The 18,635-nt window shown below is 43.6% G+C and overlaps 1 protein-coding gene across 1 annotated transcript in view; it reads left to right on the plus strand.

The window, feature by feature from the left end:
• Nucleotides 1–16,292, plus strand: part of pip5k1ca (phosphatidylinositol-4-phosphate 5-kinase, type I, gamma a) — a 33,623-nt gene extending 17,331 nt beyond the window's left edge. Inside the window, exons 7-16 of the mRNA XM_072660523.1 lie at nucleotides 4,930–5,229; nucleotides 6,051–6,256; nucleotides 6,669–6,752; nucleotides 6,845–6,893; nucleotides 10,574–10,658; nucleotides 11,072–11,233; nucleotides 12,929–13,070; nucleotides 13,685–13,714; nucleotides 14,002–14,103; nucleotides 15,963–16,292. Coding sequence (XP_072516624.1) covers nucleotides 4,930–5,229; nucleotides 6,051–6,256; nucleotides 6,669–6,752; nucleotides 6,845–6,893; nucleotides 10,574–10,658; nucleotides 11,072–11,233; nucleotides 12,929–13,070; nucleotides 13,685–13,714; nucleotides 14,002–14,103; nucleotides 15,963–16,215 — 1,413 coding nt within the window. The 3' untranslated portion in view covers nucleotides 16,216–16,292. The remainder of the gene's footprint in view (nucleotides 1–4,929; nucleotides 5,230–6,050; nucleotides 6,257–6,668; nucleotides 6,753–6,844; nucleotides 6,894–10,573; nucleotides 10,659–11,071; nucleotides 11,234–12,928; nucleotides 13,071–13,684; nucleotides 13,715–14,001; nucleotides 14,104–15,962) is intronic.
• Nucleotides 16,293–18,635: the final 2,343 nt, after the last annotated feature.

An 18,635-nucleotide genomic window follows, 5' to 3' on the forward strand; every position in this document is an offset into this window, starting at 1 on the left:
GTCTGTGCAGTGTAACTTTATTGCACGAGAAAGCCAATCCTTGCTTTAGAATATTATAGATTTATATCTCTGTTATTATTACTCAGTTAAAATTATTAGTGCTTTGTTATTGTTATTAACATTAATTGCAATTTGATAAGTACTAAATTACTCATAGTATTCATAGTGATAGCAGCCAGTTAAACCATCATCCTGTATCAGTTCCACCTTAAATCAGCAGCTTCAGGATCATGCTGATTCTCCACTGTCTGGAACAGGGGGAGAACGGCGTCTCCGTCATTCTCACTCTGGGCCGGGATGCTGCTGCTACTGCACTATGGAGGTTTGGTGGTGGAGCTGCAAGAGGAGAACCTCTCTCCAGAACTGCTGTGTAACGCTGCAGAACCCATAGAGTCATGTTAGTGTAAAATCCTGTAGTGTTACTCTACCACCTCAGCCCACATGCTGCTACACCTCCAGATCAAGATTCTGCAGCTCTCACACTGTCCAGAAATGCATGTGTACAGCTGTCCATGAGGGGGCGCTCAGAGTGTGATAGACTTGAGTTGGGATCAAGTGGGAAGTTTTATAAATCCAGTTTCTCTCAGTTGAAAGTATGTGATGTCACATCAGTCTATTGGTACCTTTAAAATAGCAAGTACACTATTTAGACAAAAGTATTGGGACACCTACTTAAAGGTTTTTAAAAAAGAGACTTTCTACAAGGTTTTGGAGGGATTGCTGTGAGAATTTGATTGCATTTAGTGACAGGAACGTAATTAAGGTTCGGATATTGTACACCACCCCACCTCATCATCCCCACCTTTCCGACTCATCACATTTAAAAGTACTGGATGGAGCTCCACCATCATCATTCCAGAGAACACAGGTCTTCCACTGCTCTACAGCTAAATGCAGGGGGGCTTTATGCCCCAATAGGTTCATGATGTGTATCTGCTCCACAAAGTCCTATTCTATTGGCAGTACTTCTCTACAGGGACTAGACAAGCTTTGTGTATATGCACATCTGTATAAGCAATGGGTGCAACTTTAAGTAGCTAAATATGTGCATTAGAATGGGTGTCCACAAACCTTTTGGACATATAGTGTATGAGTCAGTAAATTATAATAATAAATGAATGATACTCTTCATTATCCTGCTTTAGCTTTCAGCAGTCGCATGAACACACCAGTGCCCGTGTTTAAACAGGGCAGGCTTTTCTTCGTGAGCTGGGAGGAAAGCTGACTGAGCTGCTTGTTGAATTTGTGGTCCATGACTGCATTAACCTGCAGTTAACTGTACAGAGCTGCTGCTGCTGTTTCCCCAGAGCACAGCGAGTCCTAAAAGTTTAGTTTTCATTGTCTCAGCAGCTGCCGGTGATGTACTGTCCAGTCGTAAGAAAGAGAGACACTCAGTACACTCTGGTCAACATTAAGCTGATGTACGTGATTAGTAGAACTCAGCAGTGGATCATAGAAGATTGTAGAGCCTCACAATCACTCTGGAATCCCACTTTACCATTCGGACGCTTCGAGAAAAATGGCCCATGTACTCAATAAAGAACCGGGATCCATTTTACTCACAGCCCAGGAAAGCTACAGCACTGCAGTATAGCACTGGGTTTAGCACTGACCCTCAATAAACACTGCTGACCCAACACTTCTGCTAATTAGCAGGGCTAATTCAGCTTGTAACGAGCTGAATGCGGTGTGTTAGTGGAGGGAGACATTACTGTGTTGAGCCGTGGCTCTCCAGGACCTTCCTGCTCTATGTGCTGTGAGCATCCAGACCAAATACAGATCATATATATATATATATATATATATATACATACATTTGTATAATTCAGAAATGTTGTCTTGCCTAATGTCTTTAACAAAATCACATTAAGTAAGCAGACACCTGCCAGTGTTGAGTAATAATTCAGTAATATATCTATCTAATGAATGCATTCAGCTACTTTAAGCTGCACAGATGTGCAAATGCACACACACAGCTTGTCTAGCCCTTGTAGAGAAGAAGTACTGCCAATAGAATAGGACTCTCTGGAGCAGATCAACATCATGACCCTATTGGCTCCATGCTGCCTAATGCCAGGCGTGGGCTAGAGGGGTATAAAGCCCCCGAGCAACGAGGTGTCCAACAGCTTGACCTCACTAACGCTCTTGATTTGAATGCAGTCAAATCCTCACAGCAATGCTCCTGCGAAATCTAGTAGTAAGTCTCCTTCTCTGGACAGTAGGATCCGCTCTTTTTAAAACTTATTTTGATTTCAGAAGAAATTATAAACTAAACTATGCTATAAAAACTAAAATAAATAAACTAAAATATAAATATCTAGATATATTCATAAAGAGAAAACATATAAGATATTATGTAATAATACAATTAATATGAAGATATGTAAAATATTTATATATTTTTGGTGGTGGGTGTGGCGCAACAGATTACACCACTATCTGACAGAGACTGGGGTTTGATTCCCAGTCTTGGTGACTGTGCTGCGCTACACTAATAAGAGTCCTTGGGCAAGACTCCTAACACTACATTAGCCCACATCTGTAATACGAGTTACCTTGTAAATCGCTCTGGATAAGAGAATAAATGTAATGTATCTATAAAAGCATCTAAACAATATATACAGATGAGCATAATAATATATAGAGATAAATAAAAATATATGCAAAATAGAAACATATTCTGTAGATATTCTGTATTCTGTAAAGCTGCTTTGCAACATCAGCTCTAGGTACTGAATAAATACACACCCCTACCTGCTCAGGTGGGAGGTATGATAGAATGAGGAGACGTGCTGGATGGGGATTGTTTACTCAAACAGAAGCAAAGCCTCGAAGCTCTGGATTGTATTCAGTTATTATCCAGTTATTAAGATGAATTATTCTACACCTAATACTGTAGGATATGTATTTATGAAGTGAGGAACTGAAGTGCAGACCCTCAGGGTTTAAGGTGTTTACACATGAAGAACAGTCTGTTATTGCTGCTGATAGAATAACAGCATTCGCTGCAGTTTATCGAGCGGTTCAGCAGTTTTTCCGTCGTCCTCGTTTTAGAACTGCGCTGCGTCTGCTGACTGCCACTTTTCCAAATTCTCAATCCACAACAGCAGAACCGCAGAACGCTCCACCTGCTATTCCTGTACCTTCCCTGGAGGCGGTGTGTGTACCTGTTAGTTAAATAATGAAATTAGCGGCGACCATTAGCATGTTAATGACGTTTTTATCTCCCCTGTTTCCTGTGTTTCTGCACTTAAGTGGAAAGCAGGTGTTAGCGTGCCAGGAGGACTCCTCGTGAGGGCAGATGGAGCGGGAATTAGTTCAGAACAAAGCCTGCAAGCGAAGGCTGAGGCTCAGCTCGGTCTGTCAGTTCAGCGGGGGCCGAGCAGCCCCCTGGAGGACTCAAGATGCTGACTGACGCCAGAGAAACCCACCACTAGTCTCTGTCACCTGTTCTAGTGTCGTAGACTGTCCAGTACTGCACTGTGTGTGTACTACCTTACACTGTCCAGTACTGCACTGTGTGTGTACTACCTTACACTGTCCAGTACTGCACTGTGTGTGTACTACCTTACACTGTCCAGTACTGCACTGTGTGTGTGTACTACCTTACACTGTCCAGTACTGCACTGTGTGTGTGTACTACCTTACACTGTCCAGTACTGCACTGTCCAGTACTGCACTGTGTGTGTGTGTACTACCTTACACTGTCCAGTACTGCACTGTGTGTGTACTACCTTACACTGTCCAGACTTTTCCCGATTCTGCTTCCTCCTTTCTTTGGTCACCTGCTCTCCATTCTTCTTCTCCTTCTCCTGGAGAGAGAGACAGTGAAAGCTTAGCGTGGTGACCTCAGGGTTCCTCTTGACGTGTGTTCTTTCTGAAGGTCTCCTCAAAGGTGTCTGGCTGCTGCTCAAAGCGCTGCTCCACTGAGCTGGAGATCAGTATCGCTGCTTGGCCCTTTGTGCGGTGCTTCTTTTTAAGTGGATAAAGACTTTGACACTAATTAGAGTCAGCCTGAGAAGGCTGGTCCTTCTGGAGAGTCAGATGGTGGGATAACGGGTTGGTGGGATAATGTGTTTGGCTGCCTTACCATGAAGCGTGTATTTTTAGCATGAGTTGGTGTGGTGTGTGATAAAGACTACAAGTGTTGAGCGTGTTTTTTTGTTTGTTTGTTTTTTGCCAGTGATTCACTTGTTGATTCATTTTCCCTCGATGCTTACATATAAATATAGTGGTGTATGGAGGACGGCTGATCAGGCAGCCTTGTATTTATTTGTAATGCGCTACAGTCAGCACAGCACTACCGGCTGCGCTGTGAGAACACCAAAAGCACCAGAAGACACGGGAGTCAGAGCCGGGCTGGGTGATGCTTGGGAATGCTGTGCTGCTTGAAGATGCTACACAATAGACCTTCGAAGTGGTGTCCTCATTCTGTCGTGAGTCTTGCGCGTATTAGGAACTCCAGGACGAAGCAGTTCTTGTCTTCTGGGGTAAAGTAAAGGGTGCTGTCATATGAACACACTGAAATGTGGTACTTAAAGCAGTATTATGTGAGAACTGGTGTTTTTACTCCAGGGCTCCCCCTACAGGTGGGCAGTGTAATTCACTTTTACTCCAGTGCCGTAAATACAAATCACGCTTTGAGCAGCTGTACACATGCATTTCTGGACAGCTTGATCTGAAGGTGTAGCAGCATGTGGGCTGAGGTGGTAGAGTAATACTACAGGATTTTACACTAATATGACTCTATGGGTTCTGCAGCGTTACACAGCAGTTCTGGAGAGAGGTTCTCCTCCTGCAGCTCCACCACCAAACCTCCATAGTGCAGCAGCAGCAGCAGCACTCCGGCCCGGAGTGGAAATGACGGAGACGCCCTTCTCCCTGTTCCAGTAATTTGGTGTTACCCATTTGTTCTTTTCCCTCCTCTAGAACCTTAACCAGAACCCTCGCACCCTGCTGCCCAAGTTTTTCGGCCTATACTGTGTGCAGTCCGGAGGGAAGAACATCCGAGTGGTGGTGATGAACAACATCCTGCCCCGGGTGGTCCGCATGCACCTCAAATACGACCTGAAGGGCTCCACGTACAAGCGCCGAGCGTCTAAGAAAGAGCGGGAGAAGGCCAGGCCCACCTTCAAAGACCTCGACTTCATGCAGGACATTGTGGAGGGTCTGATGCTGGACGTGGACACTTACAACGCCCTGGTCAAGACCCTCCAGAGAGACTGCCTGGTGAGTGCTGACTATAGCTGACCGAATATGCTGAGTGTGGGCTCTCGGATACACACTCCTACAGTAGTGATGTTAGAACCCAGTCTAAGAGGATCACTGGTGATGATGCAGGTAAATGCACCACACAGCCGCCCGGGTTTATATCCCGTTGTTACAGGCAGCTTTTTGATTGGACGCACAGTGAAGGATTTCTGGGCATTTTTGTTGCCCTTAGAATTGAATGGGGTGCGAAAGTTTTCTAATGCAATACTGATACAGACACACTTAATAACACCCACCCGTTAGCGTGGGGTTCTTGGCAACACCTGAGCAACCACGTAAGAACACCTGAGCAACGATCAGGGACCACAGCAACTGCGTTGCAACCACCTAGTGACACCCTAGCAACAACTAAGCAGCATCAGGCAACATCCTGAAATGCCATAGCAATTACTTAGCCACACTGTAACACTCATCTAGCGTCCACTTAGCAACACCATAGCAACCACCTGGGATACCCATAGCAACCACCTAGCAACAACTTATCCACACCATAGCAACTACCTCGCAACCACCTTGGATACCCATAGCAACCACCTAGCAACAACTTATCCACACCATAGCAACTACCTAGCAACAACTTAGCCACACAATAGCAACCACCTGGGATACCATAGCAACCACCTAGCGAGACCATAGTAGCCACTCATCAACACCATAGCAACCTCCTGGGATACCATAGCAAGTTAGCAACACCATAGCAACCACCTAGCAATGCCATGGGAACTACGAAAGCAATAGTTTTGCTTCTGCTGAGTCTTCGGCGTGTTTGTGGTCTTCAGGTGCTGGAGAGTTTTAAGATCATGGACTACAGCCTGCTGCTGGGGGTGCACAACCTGGACCAGGCGGAGCGCGAGCAGCAGACGGACGGCTCTCAGGGCAGCAGCGACGAAAAGAGGCCGCTGGCTCAGAAGGCCCTGTATTCCACCGCACTGGAGTCCATCCAGGGGGCCTCGGCCTGCGCGGAAGACATCGACACAGAGGACACGTGAGGAGCATAGATGTCTGAATATGCAGCTAATAACACTTTAGCTTATATATGTTCATACAGAAGAACACTGATCTCTTCAGCTAATGAAATTCACCACATTTAAAACCATGAACACTGACCACATCATCCGGGGGCAGATTCACCAAAGCTTTCCTAAAAGCTTATGAAGAACAAAATATATATTAAATAATATTATTGTAGAAATGTTATTACTATTAATATATTTTGTAAATAAAAATAGGTATTTTTAGTGGTGGGTCAAGCTTTAGCTCTCCACGTTGTTCAGGACTCAAATAGAGGGCAGAATCATGTTAGCCTTGTGGTTTAAAAGTCCATTGGATTTTTTACTGACCATTAAATTCTGCCTTAAAAAGCCCTGGTTTGCCTGTTCCCCTGTATTTTACCTCAGAATGGGAGGCATTCCAGCAGTGAACAGTAAAGGAGAGCGCCTGTTGCTGTACATTGGAATTATCGACATCCTGCAGTCCTACAGGTACACCATCGTCACGCCAGGCTGTTTACTCTGTCAGTAATATCTCTTTTACAGTTGGTTGTTATGGTAACGGACACTGATTTCTGTTCCAGGTTGATAAAGAAGTTAGAGCACACATGGAAAGCTCTCGTCCACGATGGGGTCAGTATCCACCTTCAGTTTGTGTTCTGTTTGTATTACTGAGGACAGACGTGATTTTGTATTCTTGTAATCACATAATGCTTCACCTGGGCTTAGACCTTAATCTTAACCCCAACCCTAACCTTGACCCTACTAAACCTAAATCTAACCATAGCCTTAAACTTAATAATCCTAATCTTAATTCACACTTACTTACCACAATCATAACCTAAACCTAAATCTAACCTTCACAATACTAACCCTTAATCTAAACCTAACCCTAACCTAAACCATATTAACCCTAAACCTAACCTTCACAATACTAACCCTTAATCTAAACCTAACCCTAACCTAAACCATATTAACCCTAAACCTAACCTTCACAATACTAACTCTTAATCTAAACCTAACCCTAACCTAAACCATATTAACCCTAAACCTAACCTTCACAATACTAACCCTTAATCTAAACCTAACCCTAACCTAAACCATATTAACCCTAAACCTAAACCTAACCTTCACAATACTAACCCTTAATCTAAACCTAACCCTAACCTAAACCATATTAACCCTAAACCTAAACTTAACCTTCACAGAACTAACCCTTAATCTAAACCTAACCCTAACCTAAACCATATTAACCCTAAACCTAAACCTAACCTTCACAGTACTAACCCTTAATCTAAACCTAACCCTAACCTAAACCATATTAACCCTAAACCTAAACCTAACCTTCACAATACTAACTCTTAATCTAAACCTAACCCTAACCTAAACCATATTAACCCTAAACCTAAACCTAACCTTCACAATACTAACTCTTAATCTAAACCTAACCCTAACCTAAACCATATTAACCCAAAACCTAAACCTAACCTTCACAATACTAACTCTTAATCTAAACCTAACCCTAACCTAAACCATATTAACCCTAAACCTAAACCTAACCTTCACAATACTAACTCTTAATCTAAACCTAACCCTAACCTAAACCATATTAACCCAAAACCTAAACCTAACCTTCACAATACTAACCCTTAATCTAAACCTAACCCTAACCTAAACCATATTAACCCTAAACCTAAACTTAACCTTCACAGTACTAACCCTTAATCTAAACCTAACCCTAACCTAAACCATATTAACCCTAAACCTAAACCTAACCTTCACAGTACTAACCCTTAATCTAAACCTAACCCTAACCTAAACCATATTAACCCTAAACCTAAACTTAACCTTCACAGTACTAACCCTTAATCTAAACCTAACCCTAACCTAAACCAAATTAACCCTAAACCTAATCCTAATCTTAACCGTACTAAACCTAAATCTAATTTAACCCTAAACCTAACCTTAACCATACTAACTCTAAACCTAAATCTAATCTTAACCATATTAACCCTAAACCTAACCCTAACCTTAACCATACTAATCCTAAACCTAACCCTAACACTAGCCCTAACCCTAGCTCTAACCCTAACACTAGCCCTAACCCTAATCTTAACCTTAACTTAACCCTACTAACCCTAAACCTAACCCTAACCTTATCCATACCAACTCTAAACCTAACCCTGATTTTAACCGTACTAAACCTAACCCTAACCTTAACTGTACTAACCCTAACCTTAAACTTACTAAACCTTAACTAAACCTAACCCTAACCTAAACCATACTAAGCCTAACCCTAACCTTAACAGTACTAACCCAAACCTTAAACTTACTAACCCTAAAGCTAACCCTAACCTATATTGTACTAAACCTAACCCTAACCTTACCCGTACTAACCCAAACCTTAAACTTCCTAACCCTAAACCTAACCCTAACCTGTATTGTACTAAACCTAACCCTAACCTTAACCGTACTTAACTTAACCTTAACCTTAACAGTACTACACCTAACCTTAAACTTTCTAACCCTAAACCTAAACCTTATCCTAACCCTAACTCTAACCATACTAAATCTAAACCTAACCCTAACCTTAACTGTACTAATCCTAACCCTAGCCCTAAACCTACCGATTGTATGATTGTAATCTTGGATTTTGCTCCAGCTGTCTGGTCGGTTTTCTTTCTGGACCTGGATTTGCTATGACTAATAAATGTCCTGTGTTCTGATTGGCTGCCCTGTGCTGTACTCAAACAGCAGGCCAGGCTGAAACACTCCTTATAACTCCAGTGTGACGGGGTGGCGGTGGACCGCTGTGGGGGATTAGTATGAATGTTTTGTCTTCCGTGACGTCTCAGCTACAGGGACGTCTGTTTTAGCAGCGCTGCTGAGCGGACTGAGCAGGGGAAGGTGCACTGAAACTGTAAAGAACAGCATCGCTCGTAACACCAGCCTTTTAACGTAACCACACACAGATGTGAAGTCTTCCCTTTCCTCCGTCTTCAGAGCTTTTAAGGCTTGAGTAAGCTTTAATGATTTAGCGCTGAGCCCCATCTGGGTGCCGTGCTCTTTGGCCTTGGTCGTAACGCCACCCTCTGCCGTCATGTATGTATGTATGAAGCCGGTGCACCTCACAGGTGGACTGACGCCAGCAGCGTCCTTTAGCTGCCTGTAGCTTTACTGGAAGGCCGGTAGACGAGGCGGAGAAACTTTTCTTTCTGTCTTTCTGTTTCTTTCACAGCCGCTTACACCTAACCCACACACACTGACACCCACACACACACACTCCTCTCAGCAGTACTTTATTTAGAGCTGAAAGCTCTCTTGGCTCAGCTGTGAGGGCAGAGGCTGCCTGGCTCCCTCAGTGACGGAGGCTCCGCACTCAGGCTTTGACGCATTCGCCTGCGTCTGAAAGTGAACGGCTGCCACTTCATTTCCGCTTTAATGGAGGCATTTATCGAACTGTGGGTGATGAGGCTGAATCACATACTGTACGATTCAAATAGGGCTGGAGTGCAGTAGCGGGGGGTACGGCCTTCCTGAGAATTCTTTGCTGTGACACTCAATGGACCAGTTCGCAGGATCGATTCTGGTCCCAGCAGTTCAAAACTGTTCAGATTAACAGTGTGGTCGAGGCTAATCAAGTTTATTGGTCATTTTCACAACGAACAGGACGGTCATGCATTAAAATGCTTGTGTAAATATACAGAAATACATTGAATATATAGAACTAATTTTACAAAATATACAGAAACGCTGAAATATACTAAATATATGAAATGAAACAAAAGGGGCCCTAGTATGGAACAAAAAATAATAATCTGAGAAAAAATACATCATATATGACACAAATGTGCAAATGCATACACAGCTTGTCTAGTCCCTGTAGAGAACTATTGCCAATAGAATAGATAGAACAGATCAACCAGATGAACCTATTGACACCATGCCCTAATGTCAGGCGTGGGCTAGAGGGGTATAAAGCCAGAGACAGTATAGAGATACAGTGAATGAGCAGGTGTCCCAATACTTTTGTCCACATAGTGTATATACTAAATCCTTGGAGAAAAGGCAGAGACTTGTTTTGTTATGGAAGTGCAGAGAGAAGACTACAACCAAGTTTTAATGGAGCAATAAAAAAAGATAGATTATAGAATTGTAGATATAGATTATGAAAAATGTTAGAAATAATAAATAAATATGCAGGTGTAAAGATCAGCAGACAGTGAGCTACATCAGCAGGAAGTGAGATAGCGTGCCTGTGGAGGGGCGTGTGTTGGGTTTTCTAACTGTCTCTGTCTGTCTCTCTGCTGCAGGACACTGTGTCGGTTCACCGGCCCTCGTTCTATGCAGACAGATTCTTCAGATTTATGAGCAACACCGTGTTCAGGAAGAGCACCTGTAAGTCCAGCTGTCCAGAGATCCACTGGATCCACAGCATGAGTTAATATCAGCGCTGTTAAAGTGAATGTGTTAAAACATGTGAATGTAGTCAATTATTGATCATTTACACTTGTTAATAAATTTATCACAGTGGATACATCTCTAACTCTGTGCACTGCTTTACAGTGGGGAAGAAATCTGTGTTTAGGGTGAAACAAAACAAAGCAAAATATTGTTTATTACAGTTAGGTACAATAAAGAATGCAGTTAATTAATTATGTTATTTATTCATTCAATAACTGGCACTATTTTGAATTTTACGTTGAAAAATTATGAAATATGTGAAAAATGAAAATGGAAAATACTGTACTTTTGTCACAGTATAATGGCACACAGCATGTTATGATTATATTTCCTGTTTCCCTCCCCAGCTCTGAAGTCCTCTCCCTCTAAGAGGGGCCGTGGAAGTCTGGCCGTGCCCAAACACTCAGGACCCGGAGCAGCGTGGTCAGCCAGCCAGCTGCCCTCTGAGAGAGACGAGAACATCTATGACCTGAGAGGAGCACGCAGCTTCCCCACGCTGGAGGATGAAGGTAACACCCATGCTTTAAACACAACAAACTGCAGGGCCTACTCCCTCTTCTGAGTGGAGCGCTTGTGATTTGTTAAGGGAGTGGTTCTAAATGGAGAGAAGACCTATTCTAGGTCCAGACACTGAGGTCATTTTGCCTGTATGCAGCTCATGGGGCGTTTTTTGTTTTTGTACTTCAGTTAGATTTTAATTTTAGCTGTTCCTCGCTTTTTCTCCATATTGTGAATCTGGCAGTTGTTCTTTATTCTGTAGCAGAATTTAATGAGGAATGGACCAATAGAAATGCTCCAAAATCATCTGCGATAAAATCTTCCATTGACAGTTAAAACATTTTTTGTGCTACAGTAATAATAATAATAATAATGTAGTTCTCATTTCTTTTTTTTACTACTTATTTATGAACATAGTTGTAAATCTGCCAACAATATAATTACAGTTACACAGCCCCACATCTTATAGTATAATAGCTGATCCACTACAGTAAACAGCTGTAAAATCACTGCTTTAGAACCAGTTTCTCAAATCAGACTAAATTCTAATCTGATCTACTTTGTTTGGAGCAACTGTTTTAAACTCTACAGTGTTTAATGTCTTACAGTCCAGTCTGACTGACCCACCTGACCAGTCAGCTCCCAGCTCCCTCACAGCTCTGCAGTCAGATCACTTAGAGTATGAGCATTAGCGTTAGCATTAGCCTCCTCCTCGGTTCTGTATGGGCCGTTCAGAGCTGGTTTAGAACCCAAATAAGGAGTGTGGTTCTCTCACTGGTAGAACAGAGCATTTCCACCATAGTCAGGATTCTAACCAGGTGGAATTCCAGAGTGAAGACGGGACGAGGGGAACGTTAGATCTTTCCAAATGGAGATAATGGAGTAAAATATCTGTTGTTGCAGATCTTCAGCCAGACTGGGCAGAAAATAGAGCAACATTTATTTTTACCTGCTGCTCTGGGAGCCGACGCTGCGTCACGTTCATACCGAGGCCTCTGAGCTAACGCTGAGTTTACGTTTACCTCATCCCCAAACTCTCCATTCCACCTTAAATAATGCTGCTGTTACGCTCTGCTGCTGAAATGTACGCACTGTCACTGCAGAGCTGTTTAAGGTGGAATGGAGAGTTAGCATTAGAAGCTAACTTTACCTTTTAAAGCTAACGTCACCGCTCTTATCAGTTCAAATGAAGCTCTGTTTAGTTTCCTCACTGAAATAATGTCCCAGGTGAACTCTGTCTGGGGTACTTTTAGAAAAGGTGAGAAGTTCGTCTGCAGCAGCTGAAGATGATGTCTATTAATGGTGCCTAGAGTTGACACTCTGCTACAGCAAACCTAAGAATCATAAGTGGATCGGAACCTTAAAAGCATTTACCCGATCCATTAAGGAAAAGTCGCGGGATTGGATCAGGACATCCCCAGAATTATAGTGTAAAATACTGCAAACTCAGAGTGAGTGCATGATGTCTGCAGTAGTGAGGTTTTACTGAACGCTGTAATCAGTACATAATCAGTTTTAATATTCCTGAATTAGTGTATATGAACTGAACCAGGTGCATCTTCACACCCTTAGTGGACCCACAAGCGCCAGGTCGACACGCAGACCTAAAGTATGGAGTCCTACTCAGCCTCTACTAAAACACTGAGCACACTGTAAGCTCTCTCTCTCTCTCTCTCTCTCTCTCTTTCTCTCTCTCTCTCCCTCAGGGCGATCAGACGTGCTGCCCTGCACTCCTCCATCCTTCGAGGAGGCCACCACAGCCTCCATCGCCACCACACTCTCCTCCACCACCTCCCTGTCCATCCCCGAGCGCTCTCCATCCGACACCTCCGAGCACCCTCGCTACAGGTAAAAAGTCACTGCAGTGCTGAGAGTGACCCACCACCCAAATACTACAGTCTGCTCTGTGGTGGTCAGTCCTGTGGGGTCCTGAGCATTGAAGAACAGGGTGGCTAACAGAGTCTGTAGAGAAGCAGATGGATACAGTCTGGAAGTATAGACCTACACAGGGCTCCTGTACGGTCAGCGGAGCTGATAGAATGGAAAGGCATGTAGACATAAGGAGGTGGTGTTAATGTTATGGCTATTTGGGTGGCAAAGTATATATGGGTGGCAGTTGGTGTGAAATGTGAAATATGAGCCCGTTTGAGAGGGTGATATAGACGTATAGGCTACAGAAGCAGCTTAAGACACTAAACTAAATGTCTTGGTCACGTGACTATGTGTAGCAGAAGGGGAGAAACTATGTAAATTTGACATTTTTGAGAAATACCCCTTTGAGTATTGCTATCCAGTAAGTACTATAGCTTCTTTAGTAAAGGCCGTACAACTTCAGTGCAGATTTGCAGCTGTAAGAGCGAGGAGACACATGTGGAGTTTGAGGGGTTAAGTAAAGCAGTATTTTGGAGCCTGCAGTGCCACAGCTCAGCTCTCTACAATACCGTGTCTGTTCTCTCCCCCAGGAGGCACACCCAGTCCAGCCAGGACGGAACGTAAGTGTGCAGTGCACTGCTTTCACACTGCTTTCACACTGCTTTCACACTGCTCCCTCACCTCACACCGCCGCTCTGATCCGATCCGTTTCAGCCGTCTGCTCTGCTGCTTTCATTAAAGAGAGAGGAGGACGTGAATGGCTCAGACAGAGCAGACCTGATTCGTCAGCTTTATCTGCAGCACACTTTCCCTGTTCATTCATTAGACGTGTTCTGTTAAGAGTTATGAGCAAAGTTGTTGCTGGAGATTCTGCTGAGTGTTGGCGCCCCTGCTGGTCTGATTGTAGGACTCAGGAGGACGATCAGCAGACCATTACGGTGGAGGTGGAGATGAAGAGACATGATAGTGAGCCCATGCTGACCGCACCGCAGCCCTCTCCAGAGGCCAGGTGAGTCTTTAGAGTGCAAAACACTTAAACTTTAGTCAAAAAACCCAGTCAGCAGGACCAGACTCTCTGGATGCTCTGGATTTTTTGGGGTCGTTTTCTTCCCAGTTTAGTCACTGCCAGTTCCCACCCACTAACTTGGACAAGCTAAGAGCTCCAGAAGCTTGATCTGAAGGTGGATGACTCTATGGACTCTGAATATGACTCTATGGGTTCTGCAGCGTTACACAGCAGTTCTGGAGAGAGGTTCTCCTCCTGCAGCTCCACCACCAAAGCTCCATAGTGCAGTAGCAGCAGCAGCGCTCCGGCCCGGAGTGGGAATGACAAATGACCAATGTATAGGAGCTGTTTGTATACTAGTGGAGTATATATATATATATATATATATATATACAATTAATTTTAAATTCAGTTTTTCCCTCAATTTAGTAAAAGTACACAGTCCCTCCACTGCTCCACAGCTCAATGCTGGGGGGCTTTATACCCCTCTAGCCCACGCCTGGCATTAGGCAGCATGGAGCCAATAGGGTCATGATGTTGATCTGCTCCAGAGAGTCCTATTCTGTTGGCAGTACTTCTTCTCTACAGGGACTAGACAAGCTGTGTGTGTGCATTTGCACATCTGTGTCAGCAATGGGTGCAGCTTAAAGTAGCCGGATGCATTCATTAGAAGGGGTGTCCACAAACTGATACATCACAGTGAAGGAGCTCTGTTATTTAGACATCCTGATTTGCGTGACCAGTCTGCGTCCTAGCAGATCTGGTGTCTGTCTGCTTGTTGGGTAACGTGCTCTAATATCATGATTGCGAGGCTGGAAGGACTGTTTCCGCACCGTTTTAGTGGTCTACCAAAATCTGACCCAGTCTCTTGTTATGAAATAATTAGGTTAAAAGTGCAGCGTTTATTCGGGGTGGCTGGGGGGAAGTGGGTCACTGAGACTGTGGGTCGTGCAGGCATATGGGTCAGGGTGGGAAAGGGGGCCGCGGGAGAGGGGAATTAGCCATCTGCCTTATCTGCCCCTTTCAGCTTTGCTCACCTGTGGTGGGAAATACTCTCCATGGTGACCTCTTCGTGGGAAAGTCTCAGGCAGCTTTAGCCAATCGCAGCTCTCTCCTGTATTTGAAAGCGCCCATGTTTTTTTTTATTTGGAGATTAGTTGATAGGGCCATCTGGATATGTTTAATTGTGTGCAGTACTTACTTACTCTGAGTAGATTAAAGAAACACAGCAGCATTGTTGCATACAGCCCATAGCCACAGGCTATAATACAAAATACACTATGCATTATATGTCCAAATATTAATGGACACCCCTTCTAATGAATGCATTCAGCTACTTTAAGCTGCATTTATTGCTGACACAGATGTGCAAATGCACACACAGCTTGCCTAGTCCCTGTTGAGAAGAAGTACTGCCAATAGAATAGGAGCCTATTGGCTCCATGCTGCCTAATGCCAGGCGTGGGCTAGAGGGGTTTAAAGCCCCCCAGCATTGAGCTGTGGAGCAGTGGAAGAACTGTGCTCTCTGGAATGATGGTGGTGGAGCTCCATCCAGTACTTTTGGGATGAGTTGGGGATGATGAGGTGGTAAACATTCAAAATCTGAACTCACTAATGCTCTTGTCACTGAATGCAATCATATCCTCACAGCAATGCTCGTCCAAAATCTAGTAGAAAGTCTTCTTCTCTGGACAGTAGAGACAGTTACTCCAACACAAGCAGAATCAGCTGTTTTAATATCCTTGATTTCAGAAGAAGCAGTGATTGAGCAGGTGTCCCAATACTTTTGTCCATATAGTATAATTGTGACCTCTCTCTCTTCCTTTCTCCCTCTCTCTTGATCTCCCTCTCTCATCCCACAGTGAAGCCTCAGAAGGCCCTGCCGAAGCTTCCTGTTCCTCAGTTCCCGCTAGCCCCCGGATAGTGGTGGACTCAGACCGCACCAGTCAAGCCTCGGGCTGCCCCAGCCGTTCCTCTGTGGACGAGGATGAGGATGTGCCAATCACTGACATTTACTTTGTAAGTCACTTTTCCTCTTATTTCCAGAGCCCTGCCTTTCCTTTGCCAATGCATTACCACCCTGTTACAGCACGAGACGATATGTTTCCATTATAATGATAAATCACATCACAATGCACTTTTCTGAGTATATCATGGTAGCTTTAGTTAGTCTAAAACACTTAAATAAAAGACAAACCAATTAGAGAGGGCCTGAAACAGCAGTGTAGAGTAACTGCATAAACTGCATTATAGCAAGTAGCTGATTGGATGTCTGCCATTCATGCCATTTGTCTAATTGTATTCATTTGCTTTCATAAATTATTTCCCATTTTACAAATTTTTACTTTTACTTAGCGTTAATTTAGTGTTCTTAGTCAGTTATACTTATTAATTTTCTCTCTTTTTATATTGATATTTATAAGATTGTGTCGATAAATGCAGTGCACATGACAAACTCTTGAATCTTAAAGCGTCCATATAAAACAAAAGCACATTTTCATTCAATTTGAAGCAGTAGAGACAGAATAATTTCATATAATAATTTCATACTGTTCCCTTTCCAATCTATACAGTCCATCTATAGAAGCTACACTTAATACACTAAGTGTATTAAAACAGCTGTTACACATACAGTCCTGTGCAGAGGTTGTAGGCCCCAAATCCCATTCTGAAGAAAGAAAGTAGTGAGATCTTGTCGGTGAGCTAGTCTGAAGAACAGAGCTCGGTTCCTCCAGGGTTCTCCTGGACGCCCCCCAGTCCAGCCAGCACAGCGTGGAGGATGTGTTCAACTCCATCAGCAGCAGCAGCAGCAGCAGCAGCAGCAGCAGCAGCTCACCTGATTTACCATCATTAAGCCCTGATTTACCACCAAACCAGGTGTTGATCTGAGGAGAACTCTAAATAATACTAGACTCCATGAGAGAGGAGAACTTTGGAGATGTTCTAATGATGAACACAGTGATGGAGAACCTCCACCACTTTCTGTAAGAGTGATATTATTAGTGTTTATTCTGATATCAGAGATAAACACTTACTGCCCAGATGCCCAGGTATCCTTTGTGTTTACCCAGCTATTCAGCTTACATTCACACTTCAGCTGAACCAGAGGTCCTCAGTCCTGTCTTTAGAGCTTACTGAAACATCTCACATGTTTTCTCCAAGCACACCTGAGGTCAGTGTCAGTGCTGTGGAGACTGTCTGACAGGGGTCAGGTACATTGGGAGCTAGAATAAATAAAACGTGGGGGATGCCTGAGGGCTGAAGCTGAGAATGTGGGTACTAGACAGTTGTTCTTGTGAGTCTGAGGCAAGGTGAAGGTAACACAGCCATGTTTAACTGGACCGTGATGTCACTGGCGATGATGTGTATCTTTGCAGGGTCTGCAGAGTCGCTGGTGTGAGGAGCAGGTGTTATTAGCCTGGTGAGAAACCAGTGTGAGAGTGTGGGGTGGTCTTTTCCTTTTAACACAGTCCTGGCATGGAGTGCTATTCCTCCTGCAGTGTGCTGAAGCCAGAGGAGGGACAGATTTAAGGAGCCTTTTTTTGTGGTTCACTAATAATAATAAATGATTATTTTAAAAAAAAAAGCTCTACAGATGGATCACCAGTTAAATTACATTAACATATGCAACTAAATCAGACATAACGTTACTGTAAACATCTACACTTTGTGGACAAAAGTATTGGGACACCTGCTCATTCACTGTTTCTTCTGAAATCAGGGTATAAAAACAGTTAATCCTGCTCTGTCTCTACTGTCCAGAGAAGAAGACTTTCTTCTAGATTTTGGAGGAACATTGCTGTAAGGATTTGATTGCATTCACAAACGAGCTTTAGTGAGGTCAGGATGTTGGATGATGATTACCACCACCACCAAGTACTGGTGGAGCTCCACCATCATTCTAGAGACCACAGTTCCACACTGCTCAACACCTCAATGCTGGGGGGCTTTATACCCCTCTAGCCCACGCCTGGCATTAGGCAGCATGGAGCCAATAGGGTCATGATGTTGATCTGCTCCAGAGAGTCCTATTCTATTGGTATTGCTTCTCTACAGGGACTAGACAAGTTTTGTGTGTGCATTTGCACATCTGTAGCACAAGTAGCTGAATGCATTCATTAGAAGGGGGTGTCCACAAACATTTGTCCATATAGTTTATTTGAAGCATAAGTTTTTTTTATAACTCTAAAGAGGAAATGTGTTAGTTATAAATTTGATAATGGTATTTGCTCAATGGTATTTGAGCCGGTCCCTCTCTGGCTTACAGACCGACAAGATAATACTGGACTGTCCAGCTCACTGTACCAGTTCGATTCATTCAGATGCTGCTGTAATGGATCAAACGCCAGGGCTTTTCATTTTCTTCACTCTCTGCTCAGAGTAACTGCATCAGTAGTGATCAACACTGCTGGCTACCCCCAGCATAAATTACACGGGGGTCTATGTGTGTTGTTTCCTGATTTATACTTTCATCAGCTTTTCCATTGTGTGCCGTGACCCTCGTGTGCAACATTCATCTAATTTTAGAGTTTCAG

This window comes from Salminus brasiliensis, chromosome 17, assembly GCF_030463535.1.
Source record: "Salminus brasiliensis chromosome 17, fSalBra1.hap2, whole genome shotgun sequence".
NCBI classification, from domain to species: Eukaryota; Metazoa; Chordata; class Actinopteri; order Characiformes; family Bryconidae; genus Salminus; species Salminus brasiliensis.